Source organism: Tetrao urogallus (genome assembly GCF_951394365.1).
Source record: "Tetrao urogallus genome assembly, chromosome: 26".
NCBI lineage: Eukaryota > Metazoa > Chordata > Aves > Galliformes > Phasianidae > Tetrao > Tetrao urogallus.
The window spans coordinates 368,990-393,802 of NC_136839.1; the positions used below are offsets into that span (position 1 = coordinate 368,990).

At 61.1% G+C, this 24,813-nt stretch overlaps 5 protein-coding genes across 6 annotated transcripts; 4 read left to right on the top strand and 1 right to left on the bottom strand.

The window, feature by feature from the left end:
• Window positions 1-2,512: 2,512 nt before the first annotated feature.
• RAB5C (RAB5C, member RAS oncogene family) lies at window positions 2,513-5,540 on the top strand (the record flags this gene model as incomplete). Its single annotated transcript, XM_079547312.1, has 5 exons — window positions 2,513-2,678; window positions 3,646-3,797; window positions 4,100-4,222; window positions 4,955-5,048; window positions 5,425-5,540. 5 exons carry the CDS (start codon window positions 2,513-2,515, stop codon window positions 5,538-5,540), a joined length of 651 nt encoding a protein of 216 aa, XP_079403438.1.
• Window positions 5,541-7,900: 2,360 nt separating this feature from the next.
• Window positions 7,901-8,622, bottom strand: HSPB9 (heat shock protein family B (small) member 9; the record flags this gene model as incomplete). The annotated part of the gene is made up of 1 exon (XM_079547108.1): window positions 7,901-8,622. The coding sequence occupies one exon, from the start codon at window positions 8,620-8,622 to the stop codon at window positions 8,041-8,043; it is 582 nt and encodes a 193-aa protein (XP_079403234.1). The 3' UTR covers window positions 7,901-8,040.
• An 880-nt stretch (window positions 8,623-9,502) lies between these two features.
• On the top strand, window positions 9,503-10,389 carry LOC306955920 (heat shock protein 30C-like; the record flags this gene model as incomplete). The annotated part of the gene is given in 3 exon segments (XM_079547296.1): window positions 9,503-9,522; window positions 9,524-9,577; window positions 9,579-10,389. Coding segments are annotated over 3 exon segments (741 nt in total). The 3' UTR covers window positions 10,246-10,389.
• A 727-nt stretch (window positions 10,390-11,116) lies between these two features.
• On the top strand, window positions 11,117-15,848 carry KAT2A (lysine acetyltransferase 2A; the record flags this gene model as incomplete). Of its 2 annotated transcripts, none has more annotated exons than XM_079546969.1 (18): window positions 11,117-11,359; window positions 11,640-11,763; window positions 11,850-11,995; window positions 12,165-12,254; window positions 12,566-12,747; window positions 12,834-13,025; window positions 13,123-13,229; window positions 13,319-13,434; window positions 13,509-13,640; window positions 13,758-13,966; window positions 14,032-14,158; window positions 14,238-14,348; window positions 14,427-14,570; window positions 14,766-14,880; window positions 15,000-15,036; window positions 15,164-15,227; window positions 15,365-15,449; window positions 15,655-15,848. In XM_079546969.1, the coding sequence occupies 18 exons, from the start codon at window positions 11,117-11,119 to the stop codon at window positions 15,846-15,848; spliced, it is 2,418 nt and encodes an 805-aa protein (XP_079403095.1). The 2 variants fall into 2 exon arrangements, with proteins under 2 accessions (XP_079403095.1, XP_079403096.1); XM_079546970.1 differs by having other exon boundaries at window positions 13,319-13,426; window positions 13,504-13,640.
• Window positions 15,849-17,107: 1,259 nt separating this feature from the next.
• On the top strand, window positions 17,108-20,916 carry DHX58 (DExH-box helicase 58; the record flags this gene model as incomplete). The annotated part of the gene is made up of 12 exons (XM_079547182.1): window positions 17,108-17,275; window positions 17,350-17,551; window positions 17,633-17,823; window positions 17,951-18,067; window positions 18,309-18,435; window positions 18,521-18,703; window positions 18,776-19,032; window positions 19,226-19,375; window positions 19,594-19,755; window positions 20,035-20,225; window positions 20,415-20,511; window positions 20,737-20,916. The coding sequence occupies 12 exons, from the start codon at window positions 17,108-17,110 to the stop codon at window positions 20,914-20,916; spliced, it is 2,025 nt and encodes a 674-aa protein (XP_079403308.1).
• Between the last annotated feature and the right edge of the window lie 3,897 nt (window positions 20,917-24,813).

A 24,813-nucleotide genomic window follows, 5' to 3' on the forward strand; every position in this document is an offset into this window, starting at 1 on the left:
GTGTTCTAAGGCTGTGGGGTGGCAGCTGACAGCGGCAGTGACTCGTTCCTTAACAGAGCTGCTGCTCCAGATCTCAGCCTCACTGACCAGAGACCGCTGCTTGTGGGGGGAAGGCACGGCGCCTTGCAGCTGGAGTGTTAGAGCAGATCCAACGTGGGGCTGGTGCTGCTTCTGTGCAGAGCTGCTCCTAAGGCAGCAGTGTGTGTGGAGAGGACTCAGCACGCGTTGCACTGTCGGGGTCGGGCACGGCGTGCTGTGAGCCCATGCAGGCAGCAGCTCTCGGTGGGAGCAAGGCGGCGCAGCTCCCTGCTGGCGGCTGGCTGCCATTCAGTGGTAGGTGAAGCAAAAGCACGCGGTACCTTCAGGGCTGCTTTGCCAAGGAATTCATGTAATGCTGTCAGCTATTTAACAAGATAAATATTTCACTGGGGCTTTTGTCTTGAGTATTTTGGTCGTAAGCCAACGAATCTGCCATGATATCGTTTGTAACACAGCGGAGAGCAGAAGCGGTCCTCTGGTAACTTGATTCTTCTGCCAGCTGCACATAGACCTGCTTGCTCAGTTCTACTGAATTCGTGGTAAAAGAAGTCTCTGAAATATAGGTCACAAAACGTGAGGATGTCAACAGGCTCATCTCCTTGCTCTGGGAATCACCCTGTCGTGTTTCAGGAGGTCATAGCTCAATTGAGGCATGATTCACGTGGCTGTTAACGTGCAGCATGTTAGTCTGAGGTGGTGACAGAGCTTACCAGTGTGCTGATAGACCGCCCTGGTAAATGAATACAAGGTTAAGCAAGCAAAAGCTGCTGCTTTGCAGTCTTGAGTTAGAAGAGGAACCGCCACAGGCAGAAAATTCCTCAGGTTGGTGCAGATGTGGGGCTTCCATTGCGCCCCTTGAGCCCCAGTGATAACCGAGCAGCTCCTGGCCAGAGCTGCAAAGTGCTGCTTCCTCGCCGTCCAGCACAACCAGCTGCTGCTGTGTGCTTCCTCTCAAGCCTTCTCGTCCTGTCAAAACAGTGCTTGTCCTTCCTGGGATGGGAGGCAGGCTCTGGTCACACGCTGCAGTCGACGGCTGCTCCGCAACTTGGGCTTCTCGTGCGTCTCGCTGCTCATGTGTGGCTCCTCAAGGCCTCTTTCCCACCTGCCTGCTTCAGTGCTTGGTGCTGCTGCACTGCTGTGGCAGTAGGTTTCTGACTGCCTCGCCTGCTGGTCAAAATGATTTCATGCTGAATGTCTCCATGGATCACTGCGTTCTCTGAAGCGTGGCTCACGGGACACCATTCCAGGGCTCCTGCTCATATGAGTGCTGTTGCTGGGTACATGCTGGGTTCACCCTGAGCAAAAAGGTGTTTCCTTGGAGCTCAGGACGTGCTGTGGGGGAACTGCCCGTCAGGTCTTTGTTTGCTGCTTGTCTGTCAAGAAACTTGGGCTGTGAGAGTTGAAGGGAAAGTGGTGATACGGAGCAGATGCGATGAGTTGTAGCATTTGTCACTGACAGGAAGTGGGAGTCATGTTGAATACAGGAAATCTGCTGAGATCTGTGGAACTGCGTGCTTGGAACGTTATCTGCTTGCAGCTGAGAACAGGAATGCAGTTCACTGTGCTTAACGGCTTGGGAGGCACTGAGCTTCACTCGAGGTTATCTGTGGATGTAGAACAGCTCGTCTCACCTCTGTGCTGTGCTTTGCCCAACACCGGAGGTCTGGTGCTGCTCTGTGTGTAGGTGCTGCCCCTGTGTTCAGATAAGTCGTCTAGACTTCTGCTCAGCGATAATTACCTGCGGTGCTGCAGGGGCCGCTGCTTTTGGGCCGGCTGCTCTCAGCTCCTCCGTGCTGCTGCAGGAGGTCTGAGGTGGCCTTGAGGACTGCTTGAAGATGCAGTGTTTAACAGCTTTGTAAGAGGGCCTTCACAGATCTGAGCATAACAACCTGCTCTTGTGATCTGGAGGAGTGTCAGTGCTCTGTAATGGCTTGCATGGGGCATACAGACACCTCCATTTCATTGGCAGTCTGAAGCCACCGCGGGTTGAACTCAGGAGAGGAGGAAGGAGTTCAGGTCAGCTTCGGTTACCTCCCATCACTGAGCAATGTTCTAATGGACAAAGCTCTGACAACCTGATGGCGTGCTGGCTGTTCTGCCTGCCTCTCCCCAGCAAGGTGTGCAGCATGGCACAGTGGAGGTGCTGGAGGGCCTGTGGGGGGGAGCTCCTCTTCCTGCATCCCTGCTCTGAGGAGGCTCAGGCTACCTCAGGTGCTGTGGGAGCTGCTGGCTGATAGAAACTGCCTGACGCGCGGCTGTGCGTGCAGCCAGTAGCCTTCCACAGTGAGGAGGAGCAGCAGCTGCCTGTGCTGATGGAGGCTGAGGGTCAAAACCACCTCTGGAACTGGTAGGGCTGCTCCGGGAGTGTGTCACTAACTCTGACCTCCTCTTCCAGTTGCAACCTGCCTCCAGGTGGATCCGGTGCAGAATCTCCAGCATCCTCATCTCTTGGCACTCCTGCACTTAGGCCACAATGGCAGGTCGAGGTGGAGCCGCCCGACCGAATGGACCGGCTGCTGGGAACAAAATCTGCCAGTTCAAACTCGTCCTCCTGGGGGAGTCGGCGGTGGGGAAATCCAGCCTCGTTCTGCGCTTCGTGAAGGGGCAGTTCCACGAGTACCAGGAGAGCACGATTGGAGGTGAGCGCCGACGCCGGGTGCTGATGGTTAAAAGATGCTGGCCTTGCTAATGCAGCCCGGGCTATCAGCAGCATTAATGGCTATAAATAGGCAGTAATGCTTTAACTCTCGGTCTGCGATTTGTTAGGGTGAAGATCAGTGCACAGAGAGCAGTGCTATGGCAACCACGAGTGCTCTGCCTCTCAGGCATCTTCCAGTATTTGAATTCCTGCTTCTAATTAGAACTGAGTTTATAGCCCTTAATTACGTTTTCTGAACGGGACCTGGGATATCGGTCTTGTTTGTAGCCTGATCAAGTAAACTGTTTCCACAACTCCTTCAGGCCTAGCAGATCTTCAGCTTAAAATAGTCAGTGTGGTGTCACCAATCAAAGGTCAGTCAGCACCCAGCCTTCTGGGCAGTAATGTGAGGAGATGTGCACCGAGGGGCTGCGTCTGTCCCTGTGGTGACCCCTGTGGGGAGCGGGACAGCTTGCAGGCAGGCAGGGCTCAGTGCTTTGCCACAGGGGCTGCGTGAGTGATCTGCTGTTCTACCTCAGACCATGTAGAAGCCTGGTTGTGTTGGGACTGAAATGAAGGTGGCATTGTGCTCACTGGAATGGGAAAAGCGCCGGTTCTAAACCAAGGAGCGGAACTGGGCTGAGCGCAGCACGGCACTCCTGGAAGCAAATCCCGGGGCTGCTGCAGCTGTACTGCGTGATCGGGGTGGTGGCCCCTGGGAAAGGGAGCAGCACTGAATGGCAGGCTGCTTGCTGGCTGCTCGGGGCCACCTCTCTGTTGCTCTCTGGTTCCTGCATGTAAGCAGCTTGTGATATGGCAGAGCTGCGACTCGCACGGCAGGCGGCGGCGTGCTGGCCTGGCTGGGGCTTCTGCCAGCTCTTGTGCAAAAGCAGATCTGCTCTGAGCTGCTGGCTCTTGCTGCAGGAGCTCTCCAGCTGGAGATGAGGCAAACACCCGTTCTCTTTCAGCTGCCTTCCTAACGCAGACGGTCTGTCTGGATGACACAACGGTGAAGTTTGAGATATGGGACACGGCGGGGCAGGAGCGGTATCACAGCCTGGCCCCCATGTACTACCGAGGTGCCCAGGCCGCCATCGTTGTCTACGACATCACCAACACAGTAAGTACTGCGCCGGGGCCCCCGGGGGCATCTGCCTTTGTATCTGATGCTTCTCCGTTCCCTGGGAGAGTTTTGGGTTTAGGGCTTCTGCAGATGCCGGCCTACAGGTGCCTTGGTCAAACTTTCTCAAACTCATGGCCACTTCCTTGTTTCTGAGCAAGGCTGTGTAAGCTGATAAAGAATGCTGCTACAAAGTGCTGTAGAGGCAGAATGCTTCTTACAGGAAAGACTTGTTCTAATCATATCTTCGTTGTGCGTTAATAAGAGGCTGCCCTTCCTGACTGCCTCCTGTTTACTTCCAGGACACATTTGTACGAGCCAAGAACTGGGTGAAAGAGTTGCAGAGGCAGGCTAGCCCCAATATTGTAATTGCACTAGCAGGAAACAAGGCAGACCTTGCTACCAAGAGAGCTGTGGACTTCCAGGTAAGTGGGAATCTGGTTTGGCTGCTACCTGAGCAGTCAGGAAAGCAGCTCTTTGGTCAGCTCTAGGAGGTGTCTATGTCAAAAAACTTTGAGGAGAAAGTGTGGAAGTTGAGATCGATGCTGCTGAGGACCCCAGGGTGCCCCTTGCCTGCCTTCCTTTTGTAGGTTTGTCACAATACTTGTAGCTCTTGTTGGTAACAGTTATGTCAAGTTATGAAGGCCCATAGAGAACGAATTTGTATTATCAACTATTGCTGCCTTACTTATCAGGGGCCGTCTTCACCGATGTATGGAATGGCATCGTTTAGATAAGCCACCTGAAGCTTGTTTTCTAGTCCTCACAACTCACCTCAAGTTGTCTGAGGCAGACTTCTTAGTAGAAGCTCTTATCTCAAGGACCTGCACCCAGAACTGCTTGCAGCACATTGTGAGGTGTGTGCAACTCCCAGCCAGCCAAAGTACAAGGCATCAAGTTGCTTGAGTCATAGAGTCCACATGCAGCTCACAACCAACCTGTGCTGCTGTATCCTGGCTCTTCTGCTGGCACTTCAGTCCTGTGCTGCTGTCAGTGGTGTCCCCGGCTGTCCTGGCCAGGCAGGGCTGTGCTGGGCTGGAAGGGCCCAGTTTGGGCTGGGCAGAGGCTGCCTTCAGTGGTTAGTATGCCAGCAAATGGAGCGTGTGGGGCCTCCTCCTGGCAGGATGCCTTTATCACTCTAATGTGATTGTTTCTAGGATGCACAAACATATGCAGATGACAACAGCTTGCTGTTCATGGAGACGTCAGCAAAGACAGCAATGAATGTGAATGAAATCTTCATGGCAATAGGTGAGTGTGTGTGTGAAAAGGCTGCGTGGAGCAGCTCTGAGCAGAGCAGCCTACTGAAAGCCACAGAATCTGCCAGCCAGGCTCTGAGGCTCTTGCTGGAGTGTGTGTGTGTGACCAGGTTGCCAGGCTTGTGTGTGAAGTCACCCAGGTGGTGCAAACCGTGCTCCCCCTCTGCCTTTATCTGGGGTGGATGAGGGTGGAGCGGAACTGATGACAGCTCACAGCAGGTTGGATGTTCTTGTGCTGCCGGCAGCGTCCGGCCCTGAGCTCCTGGAGAGGTGGAGGCTTGGGCTGAGCGGAGCTGAGCTCAGCGTGTGATCTGCGGGGGGAGATCGGCCTCTGTAAGAGCAGCCTGCTGATCCTGCTTCTTTCCTAGCCAAGAAACTGCCAAAAAATGAACCCCAGAACGCTCCAGGCGGTCCGGGCAGGAATCGGGTGGTCGACCTTCAGGAGAGCAGCCAGCCCAGCAGGAGCCAGTGCTGCAGCAATTGAGCAGCTGACCTCAGCGGACAGAGCCCCGAAGGACGTGACTGGAACCCACGCTAACAATCGCACTTACCGTAGAGCGGCTGCCAGTGGCTGCTGTGATTTCTCCATCCCTTTCTGATCATAGGCTGGAGGGAGTTCTTCCACCCGCACCTTTCTGTACAAATACTAATTCAATTCTAAGTCTTAAGTCACTTTTTTAATATACGAACTTCTGCTCTTCCCTCTTCCTGCTGGTGGTGGATGCGTGACCTGGTGTCTGCCCTGCCAGCTCTTCCTTCCCGCGGGTGAGCGCCAGCAGCACCCAGGTCCCACAGTACTGTAGTTCACTATTGGAAACAAAGGGATATTGAGACTAGAGAACCTGGTGTAGAGTTACCCACGAGTAGAAGCTAGGGCGATGCCAGTACGATGTGCCCAGAACAACCACTGAGGTGTAGCATTATGGGGACAGACTCTGGCTCTTCAGCCTCCTATTGACCAAATCAATTATGAGTATTCTGGGGTGGGGCAGAGGGAAGAAGAACTGATTTCTTCTGTATTTTGTATTGTATGTTTCTTCATGTAACCAATCAGTATCTTGTCAATATAGTACATACAACTAGCTGCCTATTGTCTTTATTTGTGTTGGACTCTAGCATGCCAACTTCTTTTCTATCTCTGGTTCTGTCGTAATGCACTAATCCTGTTGCAACTTTTGCAAAAAAAAAAAAAAAAAAAAGAAAAGAAATCTTGTATAGAAAATTGTCTTTTTTTGATGGTTGTGATGCCACTAATGTTAACCCTGCTCTGGTGTGAATGCACACGGTTTGCTGATGTACAGAAGTGGGGCAGGGGAAACCTCGGATAACCTGTCAGTGAAAACTGTATTGCAAGAGCCTGTAATTCCCCACGGTGTGAAGGGAGGTATTAAAATGGCTTCTGTTGCCAGACTCTAACTGATGTTGGCTGCTGCCTAGTGCCTAATGCAGTGTCTTATGCATACTGGTATTTAAGAGGAACTGTCAAGCTAATCTTCATCACAAACTTCCGTTTTGTGTGATTAAAAGAAAATTTTTATAAACCTACCACGATCAACAAGGTTCGTGTTTCTTAACCAGCTCAAGCGAAGGGGGGCGGACCAGAAGGTCCCCGTGTGCTGAGCCAGCTCTGCCAGGGCTCGCCTGTAAGCAGCGCTGTGCCCATCCTTCCCTCGGCAGGGAGCAGCGCGTGCTGTTTGCTCCTCGAGTGCTCGGCCGTGCTTCTGCAGCAGCCGCCTCGGGAGGGAGGAATTCCTGCATGGAGTTGCGGTTGCGCCTGCTGTTAGGAGGAGCTGCGCGGGTTTGCTGTGCTCAGCGGAGCGTGCAGCGGCAAAGTGGAGGTAAACAGCGAGAGCTGGCTGTCGCCATCGCTTCTAGGCTAACTAACGGCTGCAGCAGGAGCTGAGGGGAGGTGGGAGGAGCAGCGTGCGTCGGGACTGGGCTTTGTGACAGTTGGACAAGCGGGTAACGTGCTCAAATATCAGTCAGCAAATGCCTCTGCCCCCGGTGGGCGCTGTCATCACAGGATGCTGATGTGTTTCTGTTCATCTGCTGGAGGAGCTCACAGCCCTCATGAGGTGCCAGAGATCCCGCTGCTTCCGGGTTGGTTCGTCTGTGCTGCTGGATCCCCAACAGCAAAGGACCTGTTGGATGATGGCCGCCCACTCGCGACTCAACAGCGTTGGGAGCACAGCGGGGTGCTGTTGCCACCTGCTGGTTTCTCGTACAAGTGCTCCTCGCTGACAGGACTTCGTTTCTGGCCCGTGCCTCGGGGTCTCCGTCTCCCTGCTGTGGCCGTGATGCTCTCAGGGTCTCCTGCTGCTGCCCCACTGTGCTGTTCAGCTGTGATGGACTCTGGTTTGGGTCTGTGCTCTGCAGAGCCTCTGTGCTGCTGGCACTGTGAGGAAGAGCTGCATGAGCTCACAGCAGCTTTGGCAAAAACAGGCGTTGTGCCTGCATGCCTGCAGACCTGCCCAGACCTGGCCCCAAGTGCTGCAGCCCGGTTCTGCCCCGCCTGCCGCTGCCATCCCAGAGGGATTCCTGCAGCCCCTTTCTAAGCCGCCTGGGGAGAAAAGTAGCTATGCCTCCACCTAGCATCTTCCAGCTCAGTTGTCTTCCTATTTAGAGGCACTGGTCTGAGCATGAGGGCTGTGGAGACGGTGCAGGAGATGCTGTAGTGTGGGAGAAAAGGGAGTTCACCCCACTCTGAGCAGCAGGGGGTCTGCTGTCAGCTCTGCAGCGCCGAGAGCAGAGTTGTACCCTCTCCATGCACCCACCAAGAGCCGAGGCCAAGGCTCAGCCACCCCATCGATCATCCCCCCAAAAAGAAGCACAACCGGGTTCTATGCAAAAGGATTTTTTATTGGATACAAAAAGAAGAACGTTCCAGTATAGTGAAAAACACGGTGGATGGAGGACGTCTGGGCTACAGCCCAAGACTCACTGCCGCCTCTGCTGGTCCCGATGCAGACCGCCGTTCCGTCCCATCACGCCTTGGCTTTGCTGACAGCTCCATCCTTGGCTGCCCCGGGCTGCGGAGCCGCGGGGCTCACCTGGATGGGCACGTTCCTCTCAGCAGCAGATGGCAGGGCCAGCCGGGGGGCCTCGATGCGCAGTTGCCCCTCCGGCGACAGGGAGCAGCTCAGCGCCTCGGCGTCCACCTCCTCGGGCACGTCCCACTCGCGCTTCAGCACCTCGTACTTGTAGGAGAAGGAGCCCTTCTCGTCCGTGCTCTGCGTCTCCTTCTGCCCCACCAGCACCACCTTCCTGCCCACCACCTTCACCGACAGCTGCTCGGGGGCGAAGCTCTTCACATCCTGGCAGACGGAGAAGCCCTCCCCGGAGCCCTGGGCCGGGGCTGCGCTGCTGCTCGGAGCCTGCTCTGCGGTGACGGGTCCGTGGCTGCTCAGGAGCTGCTCGAAGCTGCTCATGAACTGCCGAGCCTTCTCCATCTCCTGCTGCAGCTCGCTGAAGATGGTCTCTGCGTGCGGCCAGAGGGTCCTCACCGTGCCCAGCCGGGTGGCCAGGGAGCTGGAGGCGAATGGAGCGAGGTGCATCCGGCAAAGCATCGTTGTTGATGATGTTGTTGTTGTTGTTGCTGCTGCTGCTGCTGCTGCTGCTGCTGCTGCTGCTGCTGCTGCTCTCAGCTGTTTCCTCTCCGGGAGTTGGGAGCGCTGTGCTCCGGCTCCGGCGCCCGCGGCTTTTATTTCCCCTCCCGGGAGGCGGGGCCTCGGCCCGCGGATGCCGTCACCTTCGGGAGAAGAGCGCGGTTCTTTCTGGCCCGTTCCAGCTCATTCTTGTTACTCATCGCAGAGGTGAGGCACCTCTTACCTCACGGCCCGCATACCTTCGCTCTTACTCTTGCAGCTTTGCTCTCCCGAATTATAATTAGCAGCATCACCTCAGCCTCCGAGCGGGATGCCCGAGCCGCCCCTGCCAAAAATCCGTGGCCTTTCTGCTTCCCGGCAGGGAGCGGGGCCGGACTCCCCTCCTCGCTGCCCTCCCTTCCCCTCGGCCCATTCCCCCCCGCCCCACTCTCAGGACCCCTCTGCAGCAATGCGTCCCCCCCGCCGGGCGCCGTCGGGACCCCACGGGACACACCGAAGCAAACCCTGCCCGCCCCACGCAGGGTGCGCAGACGCTGCGTTCAGGGCTGCACGGAGTCCCGAACGTGGGGGTGGGTCTGGAAAGTGCGAGAGCCGTCGGGCAGCGGTGACACCATCGGGGTGGGACTGTCCCTGCGCGGCGTGACCCGCGCTGCAGTGTGGGGCTGCGGGAGGGCTTTGTTTGCCCCCTCGGCCGGCGGTGCCGCGTGCTGCATCACGGTGGCTTTGCAGAAACCCGAGCCTCGGCGGTGACTGCAGCTCCCTATTTGCGGAGGGTGACTCGGCCTCAGAAGCAGGCGCTGCTATTTTGGCCGGCGGATAATCAGCCGCGCAAAAATAGGCGATGGCTCCAGGAGGGTGCGTGGGGAGAGAGCGTTCTGGAAGGGGCACACCCCTGGGAAGAGGAGGATAAAACCCCGCGTCCCGGCGGCAGCCCAGCACCGCTCCAGCCCTGCGCACAGCCTCGGACGCAGCACCGCAGAGATGCTTTGCCGCCTGCACTTCATGCCGCCCACCTCCGGGTCTCTGTTCCCATGGCTGGGACCCGTCCGCACCCTCTGGCCGCACCCGGGCACCCTCTTTGCTGAACTGGAAAGGGAGATACGGATGGAGATGGAAAGGGCTCGGCAGTTCATGAGCAGCTTCGAGCAGCTCCTGAGCAGCGGGAGCAGCTCCAACCGCGTCAGCATCGAGCGGGCACCGAGCAGCAGCGCGGCTCTGACCCAGGGCTCCGGGGAGGGCTTCTCCGTCTGCCAGGACGTGAAGGACTTCGCCCCCGAGCAGCTGTCGGTGAAGGTGGTGGGCAGGAAGGTGGTGCTGGTGGGGCAGAAGGAGACGCAGAGCACGGACGAGAAGGGCTCCTTCTCCTACAAGTACGAGGTGCTGAAGCGCGAGTGGGACGTGCCCGAGGAGGTGGACGCCGAGGCGCTGAGCTGCTCCCTGTCCAGCGAGGGGCAACTGCGCATCGAGGCCCCTCGGCTGGCCCTGCCGCCGCCGAACGAGAGGAACGTGCCCATCCAGCTGCCAGCAGCAGCGGCACAGCCGGTGGCCAACGCCGAGGACGGAGCAGAGAGAGCCAAGGCGTGATGGAGCAGCGCGGGGCCGGGCTGAGCCCGGTGCTGGGGCACCGCCGGCCGCAGAGCGGGGCTGTGCCGGCCCTGACGGGGGGGGGATCTCTGGCCAAAGCGTGTAGATTTTTTTGATATGTAATAAACGTCCCTGACTTTTACATATACGGCTCGTGTGTTTGCCGGTTTGGCCTCGCTGTGCTCGCGCAGCGGGACGGCCACCCCGAGAGCTGCACTGCGCTGCAGAGGGCGCATCCCCGGCACGTCTCCCCATGCTGCCCTGGTGGAGAGAGGCGGCCGGGGGGCTCCCGCTCACGCACAGCGACACGAATACGGAGAGCCCTCGGGGACGCGGCGCTGGGCTCCTCGGGAAGGCGCCGGGACGCTCGCCGCGCTGCCGGGCCGGGGACAGCAGCCGTGCCCCCCCGCACCGCCCCGCCGCTGCTCGCACCTTCCAGGCGCTGCGGGGCTCCCCGCGAAGGACGCTCCGCCAAACCGCGCCCATTCGCGGGGCTGCGGGCGGAGCCGCTCCATGTATGGGCAGACGGGCTCCGTCCGCTCCGTATCTGCCGGCCGTGGGTGCGGCAGCGCTCCGTATTTGGCGGCGCGGCGGATCCGTTCCCGCGGTCCCGGGCTCCGGGCCGGCGCCCCCCGCTGAGCTTCGGCCCCGCGTTACCGGCGGAGTCCCGGGATGGGCCCGCAGGGAGCCTCCTTCGTGCCGGGACGCCGCGCTCGGAGCGCCCGGCCGCCAGCCCGGCTCCCGTGCGGGGGTGCGGAGCGCCGGGCGCCGTCCCGGTAACGCCGCGCTCAGCCCTCCCCGCTGCGAGCCGCCGCTCCCGGCGTGCCCGGCGCGCAGGCGCAGTGAGCTCGGAGCGCACGCCGGGCCCGGCATGGCGGAGCCGGAGGCCGCGCAACCCGGGAGGCCCCCGCCGGCTCCGGGAACGGCGGCGGCACCGAACGCCGGGGCGGGGAGCGGGGGAACGGCTCCGGGAGGAGCGGGCGGGGCGGCTTCCAGCGATCCGGCGCGGCCCGGGCTCAGCCAGCAGCAGCGGGCGAGTCAGCGCAAGGCGCAGGTGCGGGGCTTCCCCCGCGGCAAGAAGCTGGAGAAGCTGGGGGTGTTTTCGGCCTGCAAGGTGGGCGCGGGGCGCGGGGGCGAAGATGCCGCGCCGTGCGGGAGGGGATGCGGGGCTGCGGGCGGGCGGGGGGTGCGGAGCGCCGGGCTGAGCGGCGCTGTGCGCTGAGCTGCGCGGGCGGGGGGCGCGCGATCCTGAGCCGGATCCGGGGAGAGCGTTCAGCGTTGGGGTGCGACGGTCTGGGGCTTTTGGACGGTGGGTGGGTGAAGCCGCTCAGCCGTCTGCTGGCTGCGTCGCGCGCTGGGCTGCTGCGCGATGGCCTCTCGCATCCCTCCTGCAGGCTAACGATGCCTGCAAGTGCAACGGCTGGAAGAACCCCAACCCTCCCACCGCCCCACGCATGGACCTGCAGCAGCCGGTGACCAACCTGAGCGAGCCCTGCCGCAGCTGCGGCCACGCGTTGGGTAACCCCCCCCCCCCCGCACAGCTGCTGGGACCCCCGGGATGGGGAGCCGTGCCCCCCCCTCACCACGTGCTGTCTCTGCTGCAGCCGACCACGTGTCCCACCTGGAGAATGTCTCGGAGGAGGAGATCAACAGACTGCTGGGCATGGTGGTGGACGTGGAGAACCTCTTCATGTCAGTGCACAAGGAGGAGGACACGGACACCAAGCAGGTCTATTTCTACCTGTTCAAGGTGCGTCCGTCTGTCCTGCTGGTCACCCTCTGCCCGACCTGCAGGCAGCTGCGCTCTGTGAGCCCCGTTTCAGAGCTGCAGAGCTGCTGTGTCCGATCTCCCAGGAAGGGAGGTGCCCGGGAAGGAGCGGGCATTGAGGTGGTGATGGTGTCCCATGGGGTCTTCGCAGCTCCTCAGGAAGTGCATCCTGCAGATGAGCCAGCCGGTGGTGGAGGGGTCGCTGGGGAGCCCCCCGTTTGAGAAACCCAACATCGAGCAGGTGAGGCCGCTGTGGGCTGTGCTGGGGACTTGAGCTGGGGACAGGCTGGGCTGAAAACCCCAAATCGAGCAAACGCAGCGGCATTTTGGCATCATGGTGACTCCACGCACTGTGTTGCAAACTCATGGAGCTCTCAGCTTTGTCACTGAGAGTGGAAAATGTGAGCGCATGGTGGTGGTGGCGGCAGCCCTTCTGCTCCCGCTGCTTCTCCAGGCCTCCTGCTTGGATCTTGGAGGTGCCTGTGGGCAGCTGGGCTCTGCGGTGCGGTGACCCACGGCACAGGCGCTTCCCAACCCACTCCTCTCCCCCAGGGGGTCCTGAACTTCGTGCAGTACAAGTTCAGCCACCTCCCCCCCAAGGAGCGGCAGACGATGTATGAGCTCTCCAAGATGTTCCTGCTCTGCCTCAACTACTGGAAGCTGGAGACGCCGTCGCAGTTCCGGCAGCGCTCGCAGAACGATGACGTGGCCACCTACAAGGTCAACTACACCAGGTGAGGGGGGGCCGCCTCTGCCTGGGTCTTTCAGCAGCACTGCTGCCGGGGGTCCCAGCCCCAGGAGCGCACGCTCTCTCCCGCAGGTGGCTGTGCTACTGCCACGTGCCGCAGAGCTGCGACAGCCTTCCCCGCTACGAGACCACGCACGTCTTTGGGCGCAGCCTCCTCAAGTCCATCTTCACCGTCACCCGCCGGCAGCTGCTGGAGAAGTTCCGGGTGGAGAAGGACAAGCTGGTGCCGGAGAAGCGCACGCTGATCCTCACCCACTTCCCCAAGTAGGTGCCTGGCACGGGGCTGCCGTCTGCGCGGCCGTTTCCCCTGCGCTCCCCTCGGGGCTGTGTGCACCCAGCTCGGCACGCTGCTCCCCACCAGGTTCCTGTCCATGCTGGAGGAGGAGATCTATGGTGAGAACTCGCCCATATGGGAGGCGGATTTCACTGTGCCAGCTGCGGAGGGCGCCCAGCTGGTGTCACGCCCAGGTACCGTAGGGTGATGGCTGGGCCGGTGCTGTCACTGCTGCAGCGTGGATGGGGCTTCCTCGTACTTATGGCTGTCTGCTCTCCTGCAGCCACCGTCAGTGCCGTCACAGTGCCCACCGCACCGCTCTTCAGCAAGAAGCTCAGCAGCAGCAGCTTGGCCACGAGCATGGACACCGGCACGCCGGAGCCTCTGCCAGGTAGGGCAGTGCAGGGGGCGGGAGCAGCCCCGGCTCAGTGCTGGGGGCTCTGCCTGATGAGCTGCGTGCTGCCCCAGGGGAGAAGCGGAAGCTGCCTGAGAGCCTGACGCTGGAGGATGCCAAGAGGATCCGCGTGATGGGCGACATCCCCATGGAGCTGGTGAACGAGGTGATGCTGACCATCACCGACCCCGCTGCCATGCTGGGCCCTGAGGTACGGCTGGGGAGGCAGGCGGGGACGGCACCGCCGTGGGGCGCAGCTCGTGGGGTGCTGGCATCTCGGGGGCTCTGAGGTCCTGGGGCCGGGGGGGCTCAGCTGCCCCCTATGCAGACCAGCCTGTTGTCGGCCAACGCGGCGCGGGATGAGACCGCCCGGCTGGAGGAGCGCCGCGGCATCATCGAGTTCCACGTCATTGGCAACTCGCTCTCGCAGAAGTCCAACAAGAAGATCCTGATGTGGCTGGTGGGCCTGCAGAACGTCTTCTCGCACCAGCTGCCCCGCATGCCCAAGGAGTACATCACCCGCCTCGTCTTCGACCCGTGGGTGCTGGGGGCTGCGGGGGCTGCATGGGGCTCCCCCCGTCTCACTGTCGGTTTGGCCGCAGGAAGCACAAGACCTTGGCGCTCATCAAGGACGGCCGTGTGATTGGGGGCATCTGCTTCCGCATGTTCCCCACCCAGGGCTTCACCGAGATCGTTTTCTGTGCCGTGACATCCAATGAGCAAGTGAAGGTGAGGCCATAACCCGCCTGGGAGGGCTTACAGGCTGCCTTGGGGGTGTGAGGATCCCGTCTCATGGCAGCCCCCCCAGGGCTACGGGACACACCTGATGAACCACCTGAAGGAGTACCACATCAAGCACAACATCCTCTACTTCCTCACCTACGCCGATGAGTACGCCATTGGCTACTTCAAGAAGCAGGTGGGTTCCTCTCCCTGCTGCTCCCCCCAGCCTGACCCTCCGTCCCTGAGTTCCCTCCCACTTCTCCTCCCCTCCCAGGGCTTCTCCAAGGACATCAAGGTCCCCAAGAGCCGCTACCTGGGCTACATCAAGGACTACGAGGGGGCAACCTTGATGGAGTGTGAGCTGAACCCCCGCATCCCCTATACTGAGCTCTCCCACATCATCAAAAAGCAGAAGGAGGTACCTTTGACTCCCCCAGAAGCGAGGGGATGGAGCGTGCCAGCCTTTGGGAACCATCCCTCAGCCAGCCCTGCAGCTGTGCTCACAGGATCACTGCAGTGCCGTTTGGGGAAGGGCTGCTCCTGGCTGTTGCTCTGGGTCTGTCGGGGCCTCATGTCCCGCAGTGCGTGCTGACGTGCCACTTTCCCATTGCAGATCATCAAGAAGCTGATTGAGAGGAAGCAAGCACAGATCCGCAAGGTCTACCCTGGCCTGACCTGCTTCAAGGAGGGCGTGCGGCAGATCCCCATCGAGAGCGTCCCTGGCATCCGTGAGCTCTCTGTGCTGTCGGGGGGGGTTGGCAGGGCTCATCCAGACCTCTTGGTGAGGAGCATTGCGCCGTGTGTATGGGGGCAGAGCCCTCTGGTGATGCTGAGCCTTTTCTTCCAGGAGAAACAGGTTGGAAACCACTGGGGAAGGAAAAGGGGTGAGTGAGGGGTCCCAGGCGTACTGGAGCTGTGGGCTCCTGCTCTGTGCCACCCCTGGCCCTCCAGCAGTAGCCTTGTACTGGGGTGCAGGAGCCTCGTGCTGATGGGCTCTGCTCTGCCCTGCAGGAAGGAGCTGAAGGATCCGGACCAGCTGTACAACACCCTGAAGAACCTCCTGGCCCAGATCAAGGTGCGGGGCGGCTGTGCGCTCCTGTGCCATCCCCCATGCTGTCCCTGGGAGGGGACGGCCAGGTGTCCCTGGCACGGCTCTGCCTGGGCTGTGGGCACAGGGCAGACGCTGCAGTAACTCTGCCCCTCTGCCCCCAGACTCACCCCAGCGCGTGGCCCTTCATGGAGCCGGTGAAGAAGTCGGAGGCGCCGGACTACTATGAAATCATCCGCTTCCCCATTGGTGGGTGCCTGGGGGCTGTGGGGTAACGGGGGATTGCAGCGTGCCCCAAAGCAGTGCTGGGCAGGGGGTGTCCCAGGGGGTGAGCCGGGCAGCAGAATGGGACCCTTCAGGGACCCCCTGACTGTGGCTGGTGGCGGGAGGGGGACCTACCTGCAGGGCGGGGGGCACTGAGATGTGATGGGGCCCAACTCCTTCCCACCCCCAGACCTGAAGACCATGACCGAGCGCCTGAAGAACCGCTACTACGTCACCAAGAAGCTGTTCATCGCCGACCTGCAGCGCATCATCACCAACTGCCGCGAGTACAACCCGCCCGACAGCGACTACTGCAAGTGTGCCAACACTCTGGAGAAGTTCTTCTACTTCAAGCTGAAGGAAGGGGGGCTCATCGACAAGTAGGGGGTGGTCTGGATGTGCCGTGGCTGTCACGACCCCCCCTGCTCCCGTTGGTGGGGAGGGGCAGGGCTGCTGCCGCCCCCAGAGGGGCCATCCGGGATGCGGCCCCGTTCTGTGGGCAGGGGCTGCTGCTGGGCGTGCTGCTGCTGCTGCTGGGGAAGGGGGGTGGGCAGCTGCGGTGCTGCCAGTCCCTCTCTCGGGGGTTGTGGAAGGGGGGGCTGCAGCGGGGCTGCCTCCCCCCCCAGGGTTGTGCCTTCTGCCCCCGCTCGGTGCCAGGGCAGGGGCACACAAGTGCTTTGGTTCTGCACGGACTTCAGCCCCTGCTCCTGTCCGTGCACGGGCAGCGCCGGCCCCTCTTCTTGAATGTACTGTGGGGCACCTCCCTGCCCCCCCCAGTCTGCAGGGCAGAGGTGCTGAGCTGGGGGATGACCCTCCTCCTGCTGCCTCTGTCAGCTCTTCCTGCAGGAGCACAGCCTTCTGCTCTCCCCCCACTGCTTGTAGCCCTGCAGGGAGCGGTGGGGGCTCTTCCAGCTCCTTGCTGTGGTTGGGGTCCTACCTCCCCCCCCCCCCTTCCCCTTGCTGTCCTGCAGCCCCGGGGTTGGGGCTGGCTCTTTGCATCCCTCCTTGTGCCCGTACGTCCATGGGAGCTGTGCTGGGGTGCATCCCACGTAGCGTTAATGTCTCCTCCTCCCCCGTCCCGCATTCGGTCGCCTGCTGCCTTACCCCCGTGCTGTCCTTGCTATGTGAACTCTGGTGCTGCTCTACAGGCTCACTGGCCTTGCTGGGGTGGGACCAGACCCTGTCCCACTGTTTGCGTCACCCATTCCATGTGACTGTTTTATTTGCATCGGTTTTCTTTTTTTAATTCTTTTTTTTTATTTTTTAATTAAATGTACTTGTGCAGAGCCAGCTGTCCCTGCGCCTGACCGTGCGGCAGGACCGGGGGGGGCTGAACTCGGTTCCTGGGAGGGGGGCAGTGGGTCAGAGGATGGGCGGTGGTTGGGGCGCACGGTGCCGATATGGAGCCGCCTCCGGAGCGCGATGACGCCGCGGAGCTCCGCCTGCTTTCGGTTTCTGTTCAGGTCCGAGGCTCCCGGCTGGGGGGCGGCCCGGAGGCGGCGGGGGTGCGGCGCGGTGCGGTGCGGTGCGGCGCGGCCCTGCCGGGGCTCCCCCTCCCAGCGCAGCTCGGCACGGCGGGCGGCCCCGCTTTCCTTTCGCGACCTCCGTTCCTCCGTGCTCCGTTCCCCAGCCGGGACTCGGCGATGGAGCTCCGCGGGTACCAACTGGAGGCGGTGATCCCGGCCCTGGGCGGCCGTAACAGCATCGTGTGGCTGCCCACTGGCGCCGGCAAGACCCGCGCGGCCGTGCACGTCTGCAGGCGGCACCTGGAGGGGCGGCGGGGCGGCCGGGTGGCCGTGCTGGTCAACAAGGTGCCCGAGGACCCCGCAGCCCCGGGGACGGCGGGGCCACGGCCGGGACTGACGAGCTTTTGGGCGCCCCTCAGGTGCACCTGGTGCAGCAGCACTTGGAGAAGGAGTTCCACGTCCTGCGCGATGCCTTCAAAGTGGCAGCGGTCACTGGGGACAGCAGCCATAAGTGCTTCTTCGGGCTGCTGGCGAAGGGCAGCGATGTGGTCATCTGCACGGCGCAGATCCTGCAGAACGCGCTGCTCAGCAGGGAGGAGGAGGCGCACGTGGAGCTGACAGGTGGGTGTGGGGCCCCGCGGCCGGGCGGGGGGCTGCCCTGGGATGAGCGGCTCACCCCGCTGCCCTGCTTTGCCCGCACAGATTTCTCCCTGCTGGTGATAGATGAGTGCCACCACACTCACAAGGAAGCCGTCTACAACAAAATCATGCTGAGTTACCTGCAGAAGAAGCTCAGCGGGCAGCGGGACCTGCCGCAGATCCTGGGCCTGACGGCATCCCCTGGCACCGGGGGGGAAACTTCCTTCGAAGGGGCTGTGGAGCACATCCTGCAGGTGGGTGCTGCTCCCCGCTCCTGAGATTCTGGGGCTCCAAATGGGGTGGGTTCTGGCATCCTGCTGTGCACTGCGTGGTGCTGGGCTGCCAGGCCTCAGGGCTGCCTGTGGGGCTCTCCCCTTTCAGATCTGCGCCAACTTGGACACCGAGGTGATCACATCAGTGCAGAAGCACACACAGCACCTGCAGAGCCATGTGCCCCAGCCCAGGAAGCAGTACGACCTGTGCCAGGAGAGAGCACTGGTGAGAGGTGGTGGGTTGAGCCCACAGCGCTGCTCCCTGTGACCCCAAAGCTCTCATTTGCTGCTGAGCCGGGGGTCTCCCCTGGCTGTTTTGTGCTCACCCCCCACATGGATTAGGCCAACTGCAGGAATCAGCTCACCCAGAGCCCACCTGGGTCCTGCCTTGCAAACCACCCCAACCCCCCTGGCTGTGCCAGAGCAATATCCCCAATCCATGGGTCCTGAGCCCGCTCTGCCCCCAGGACCCCTTTGGCCAACGGCTGAAGAAGATCATGGCACAGATCCAGGAGCACATGGAGATGCCCGGATTGCCACAGGACTTTGGCACCCAGCTGTACGAGCAGCGCATCGTGGAGCTGGAGAACAGAGGTGAGGAACTCACCCAGGTGAGGGTCCTGGGGGGTGACGGGCTGGTGGGGCGGGATGTGACCTCGCTGTCACTGTTCTTTGCCAGCGGCAGAGAGGTTTTGTCGCAAGACGCGGGTGTGCGCGCTGCACCTGCGCAGGTACAACGATGCACTGCTGATCAACGACGCCGTGCGCATGATGGACGCCTTCCAGTGCCTGCAGCAGTTCTATGCTGATGAGAGGGACACAAAGGACCCCACCGAGCGCTTCCTGGCCAACATCTTTGAGGGTAAGGGAGAGGTGGAGGGGAGCAGCAGGGCGGTGCAGGCTGCTCAGCCCTCACACCCACCTCTCTGCGCAGAGAACAGGGCCACGCTGCTGGCGCTGGCCGGAGACCAGCGCTACAAGAACCCCCGGCTGAGCAAACTGGAGGAGATCCTGCAGGAGCACTTCCAGCCCCCGGGGTCATCTCGTGGCATTGTCTTCACCAAGACGCGGCAGAGCGCACACAGCCTGCTCCGCTGGTTTCAGGACACGGCCCGGCTGTGCGGGCAGCACATCAGAGCGGCCGTGCTCACCGGGACCGGCTACAGCAACCAGGCCAAGGGCATGACCCAGGTGAGGGGCCCAGGGTGTGCACGGCCCCACTGCGCTCCAGGGCAGTGCTGATGATGGGATGGAACTGGGTGGGGATCCGGCCTGACCCCTCTCTGCACGCTCCGTGGGTGCCGTGGGTGCTGGTAGGGGCTCAGATCCGTGCGCGGCCCTCGGTCCTGGGGTGCCACTGAAGTGTCCTCCCTTCTCTCCCCAGAATGAGCAGCAGGATGTGATCGCACTGTTCCGCAGCGGAGAGCTCAACCTGCTCTTTTCCACCAGCGTGGCTGAGGAGGGCCTGGACATCCCTGAGTGCAACATTGTGGTGCGCTACGGGCTGATGACCAACGAGATTGCCATGGTGCAGGTAGCACCCTGGATCCCCCCCACCCTGAGGCGCCTGGGTGGCACCTGGGGACCCCTCCACACCCCTGGTGCCTACTGACAGCTCTCGGTGTGAGCCTGGCCCTGGCACAGCATTGCCCATGGAGCTGCAGGGTGCAGGGGGAGCACTCTGCCCTGCCCTGTGCGTCCTGTGGTGTGAGAGTCTCAGCCGTGCCGCAGTGTTTGTTCTCTCTGCTGCAGGCCCGGGGTCGTGCCCGTGCCCAGAACAGTGTGTACTCTGTCCTCGCCAAAGCCAGCAGCCGGGAGGTGTTCCGGGAGCAGCTCAATGAGAAACTGGTGGAGCTCATGGAGAGGGCCATCAGCGCAGTGCAAGCCATGCCTGAGCGGGAGTACCGCCTGAAGGTGAGCGCAGGGAAGGCTGCACTGCTCCTTCCTGCATCTGCCTGTGGGCACAGCCCTCTGCACACTGATTTTAGGTGCCTGCTCTCCCCTTGAGGCAGTGCTGGCGTCTGGAGAGGGATAGTAGGAACTGTATGGCACAGCACGTCTCTGTCCTTCCATGCAGCTTGTCCTCCCTGTGATGCTGCATCTCTCTATGGCCACGTCTCTTACTGCACCTGTGGCCTGTCTGTGTGTCATCCTTGCTGACGCCATCCTCCTGCCTGTCTGCCCTCCCTGCAGATCCTGGAGTTGCAGAGAAATGCTGTTCTCAGCTGGAAAGAGAAAGAAGACAGGAGCAGCGAGAGGCAGCAGCTGCACGACCCGGATGACGTTTATTTCCACTGTGTCAATTGCAATGAGGCCGTGTGCCGCGGCAGCGACATCCGCACAGTGGAGGCCATGCACCACGTGAACATCAACCCCAACTTCAGGTAGGAGGGGACGGGCAGAGTCCAGTGGTCAGAGCTGAGCTCTGCCCAGAGCAGGGGGGTGGCTGCTGCCTGCTCCTCCTTGGGGACACTGGTCCGGGGAGGTCACAGGGGCTGTGTGGGACTGTGGGAGAGCTGCGTTTTGTCCCAGGACCACCCCCTTCAGGGCGTCTTTTGTTTCCTTTCTTACAGGTTTTATTACACCGTCTTACCTGGGAAAATACACTTTGAGCGGACGTTCAGGGACTGGGAGCCCGGGTGCCGCATTGTGTGCAGTGAGTGCAGGCAGGTGAGCTCCTGGGCCGTCACTCAGCCACGCAGCAAGAAACAGGAGCTGCGTTTCCCTTTGGCTGTGGGTGCTGCACGCGTGGAACGCTGTCAAGGCAGCTCCTAAGGGGGGCTGTGCTGGGAGCGAGGAGCTGCCTCCAGCTTTCAGGCACGGGGCCAGGTGCGAGGTCCTGCAGCCCAGGGTTGTGTCACCACGTGTGTGAGTGTCCCCTCCCTGTCCACACAGGAGTGGGGAATGGAGATGATCTACCGGAACGTGACGTTACCCATCCTCAGCATCAAAAACTTTGTGGTGGTGACCCCGGATGAGAAGAAGAAGTACAAGAAGTGGAGCAGAGTGACGTTCCCCATCGAGGAGTTCAGCTACCTGGAGTACTGCTCCAGCACCCAGGACGAGTCCCTGTAGTGCCGGCTCACTCAGGGCTGCTCCCAGGCCACACCTGGGGCGGGGGGAACCTTTCCATCGCCTTTGAGACACGAGATCGCTTCAGGCTCTGCAGGCGGCTGCACCTCTCTGCTCTCTGCAGCCGCAATCCTGCGGGAGTGAGCGCAGAACTCTGCTAACGGCCTTGCGGGGCCGGGACGGGGCAGCCCGTGCCCCCGCTACCGGACAGCGGCTGCCGTCCCTGCGGTGCTGGGGCTGCTCCCGCGGCGCCGCATCCACGCAGCGAACCGACGGCCCGCGTGCGATCCGGCGTGCGTCTGCTTTGTGAAGGCGGGCATCCGGCGTGGTCAAGGCTCGCGGTGCGTACCTGCAAAGCTGTGCGCGGTCTCTTCCCCGTGCGAGCCGGGCTTGGGTCAAAGAACGCGTTGCTCCGTTCGTGCTCCCGCCCAGCTCGTTCTTCCCGTCCGTCCCCGCTGTGCTCTCCCGCCGGCGGTCGCTAGAGGGAAACCCGCTCCCGTTCCGCTGCGGACGCCGTGCGGGGCCGCCCCGGGGGCTCGGCTTCGTGCGGGAGCGGCGGCCGTCGTGGGGCTCAGCCCAAATTCGGGGGGGGGGTCCCTGGGGGCAGCGCGAACCCGCGCTCCCGCTCCGCAGAAACCGGGTAACGAGGCCGCGTGAGTTATTTGGAGCTCTTTGTGGGCTGCGGTGCCCTCTCCCCAGGATAAGGCCCCTCTGCGGGGACCCCAGATCATTTTGCTAAGCTCTAATTGCCCTGATTCGTGCTTGGAGAATCCAGGCTGTGAATTAACCTGATGGTGCCTGCGGCACTGACCTCTCAGTCTGCATGGAGCCGGCTGTTCCCTTATCCTCTTTGTTCCTTCAAACCAGAGCTTCTGCAACGTTGCCCCAAGCTTCCCCATCTTTAGAGGTGCAGCAGACCCCATGGGATATGGGACCCCGAGAGCGTTGTGATGGGCTGTGTGGGGTTTGGAGGCAACTCATGGTCTGCATCCAACCTCTGCTTCTTCCTCCCATCCCTGCTTTACCCCCAGCCCTGCCTGGCTGCCCCCTCCCTGGAGCTCGGGCACCTTGGGTGCAGTGGCAGAGAGCAGCCAAGCGACAGCGATTGCTGCTGTGACCTTGGCTGGTCCTTCAGAGCCACTGTCCTTCAGGGGGAGAAGTCTGTACCCTCCCTCCCCCTCACCCCCCCCCCCCCAGCAGCTCTGCCCTCCATCCTCCTGGTGCCAGGGCGGCCACCTCCGGGTGGGGCGGGGGGCTTCTCCCCTCCCATCAGCGGTTCAGGTCACTCCCTCACTCGCCTGGTCTGCAGCATACTCGTGCTCTGACCTCAGAGCCACAGGGACACGGGGGGCTGAGGGTCTCCATTCCCCAGGTCCACGTCCCCCTGCCACCCCCTTCCCTGTGCAGCCCAGGCCCAGGCAGGCTTCTCCTGTGATTAAAACAGACTGAGAGCCCCACTTCATCACTTCAATTGCCCTGTCGATATGCAGGCATTAGTGAGGGCTGCTGGACCAGTCCTTGTGCACTGACACATCCCTGTCAATAACCCCTGGATTTGAGCCCATGGCTTGGAGCATCTTTGCTTATTCAGCTCCCCAAAGCACTTACGTTCCCGGCCATCATCACTCCCTGCCTGTAAGCACAGTCAGGCACCATTAGACCCGGAGCAAACAGCTGCTGCAGCAAATTCTGTGGCTAAAAGTGCCACGAAGGTGTTTTCTATCCGCTGTGTTGCAGGTGAGTTCCTGCAGCCCAGCAGGTGAGGGCTCTGCATGGGGTGGGCTCACAGTGCAGGAGCGCCCTGCAGCAGAGCCTGCCCACAGCACTGCGTGCTCACAGAGCTCTCCTGATCGAGGACAATGCAAGGATTTATTTTTATTCAGCCCATTTCATTTATCTCTGGCACATCGCAGAGCGACAATTCACCTCTCAGTGCACCAGCTGCAAAAAGCTCTGCTCCCTCTGCCTGGAGGCGCCTCAGATTGGCCCTTCCTGAGGCCGGGTGTTTAACAGAGACTTACAGCTCAATCTATTTAGCTTATCGAAGAGTAGCCTGAGATGTGCCTTGATTGCAGTGCACAAGCACCTTCCTGGGGAGAAAAGTGCCAGGTATTAAAAGCCCTTTAACTTTGCTGAGTGAGGAATAATGAGAACCGAAGGGTTGGAGGTAAAGTCAGACAAATGGAAACTCAGAACCTGCAGGTCTGCAGCCAGAGGGGTGCTGGGGGGCCTTTCTGAGTGCAGTGCTGGGTCCCTCCGTCCCTCTGCCCGGTGCTGGCAGATGACGGGCAGCAGCAGGGCTGGGCTGGTGGCACCGGTGGGCACAGGGGGCGAGGGGCTGAGCTTTGCTTTCCAGCACACCTGAAGCTCCTGTGCTCTGCTGAGCCTGGGAACACAGAGGTGACCTTTCCTGGGGCAGCCAGAGTGAGGGAAATCTCTGCAGCAAGGGAAATTCCAGCCTGCTGGAAAGTGTGCATCGTGGTGCAACTCCAACCCCAAAATCGAGCACCCCTCTTCTCTCTGCTTGCTCCCCTCTTTTCACACGTGCAGTGGGGGCAAGAGGGGCTGCAGCCCCCGGTGGGCACCCCAAGGAGCCCCAGGAGCGGCTGCTGAAGGGCCACAGCAGAGCTCAATTTGCTCCCTGCATTTTCCTGCGTGCCCAGGCTCAGCTGCAGCCGGCAGAGCATGAAGCAGCTTTGCAGGTGCAAAGGCAAATCTGTCTGCCTGGCAGCTCCCGGATTTCAGAGCCAGGGCACAATGACACAGCTCTGCTCCAACGGCTGCGGCGCTGCCAGCTTCATCCCAACCTTCCTCTCCACCTGCCATCACTGCACCACAGTCAGCACTGCGCGCAGCGCTGCCCTCTCGGCTGCTATTGAGAAAATGAAATTTAAGGAAAACTCTCACAGAGAGGAGCGGTGTGGCTCCAGCCCCACATGAAGGCTCGGGGTGCCTTCATAAAGGGGTATTTCCAGGGCAGGTCTGCACCTGCAGATGGCCGGAGCCTCAGCAGAGCAGTGCAGGCGGCCGTGGTGACCAGAGATAACCGCTGGAGTCCGCACAGCCCGGGGCTCTGGAGAGGACCAGGAACACAAAGCAGAAATATCAGATAATTCCCACACAACACTTCATGCACTAAATATCTGGCTGTGACTCTGCTGAGACCTGGCTTCATAATTGGATCTGTCAAAAACCCATCGCACGTAACGTACAGCTGCCACCAAGGCAGTGCTTTCATGCCGCATCTCAAGGCTGACGCTGGATTCCCCCTCTCCTGTCCCCTTTGTGGGTTGGATCCGTCCTGGGAGCCTGGAGCTGCCCGGCCAGCAGAGCCTGTGCTGGGGACCCATTGCAGCTCCTGCCGGCCCCATCACAGCATCCCCCCACACAGGGGAGCTCAGGAAATCCCCAGAAGTGCACTGGGCTCCGGTCCCAGTAAACCCACCTGAGTTCCACCAGGCAAGGAGCAGAAGATGTGATGGGGATGTTCTGTGTACTGACACCATTCATTAGCTGATGTAAATGAGCTTCGTATATTACTGCATTCCTGATTCACTGTTTGCAGGAAAAGGACAGAAATATGTTCCTTCAAACTTTGCAGGGCCCAGTCCTGCAGACCCCTGGCTCCCTGCCTACCATAAATTAGGGGGACCCGTGGGAGGTGCTGAGATTGGGAGCAGTTCTACTGGGATGGGATGGGATGGGATGGGATGGGGATGGGGATGGGGATGGGATGGGACGGGATGGGATGGGGATGGGGATGGGGATGGGATGGGATGGGATGGGGATGGGATGGGATGGGGATGGGGATGGGATGGGATGGGATGGGATGGGATGGGATGGGATGGGGATGGGATGGGATGGGATGGGATGGGGTTGGGATGGGGATGGGATGGGATG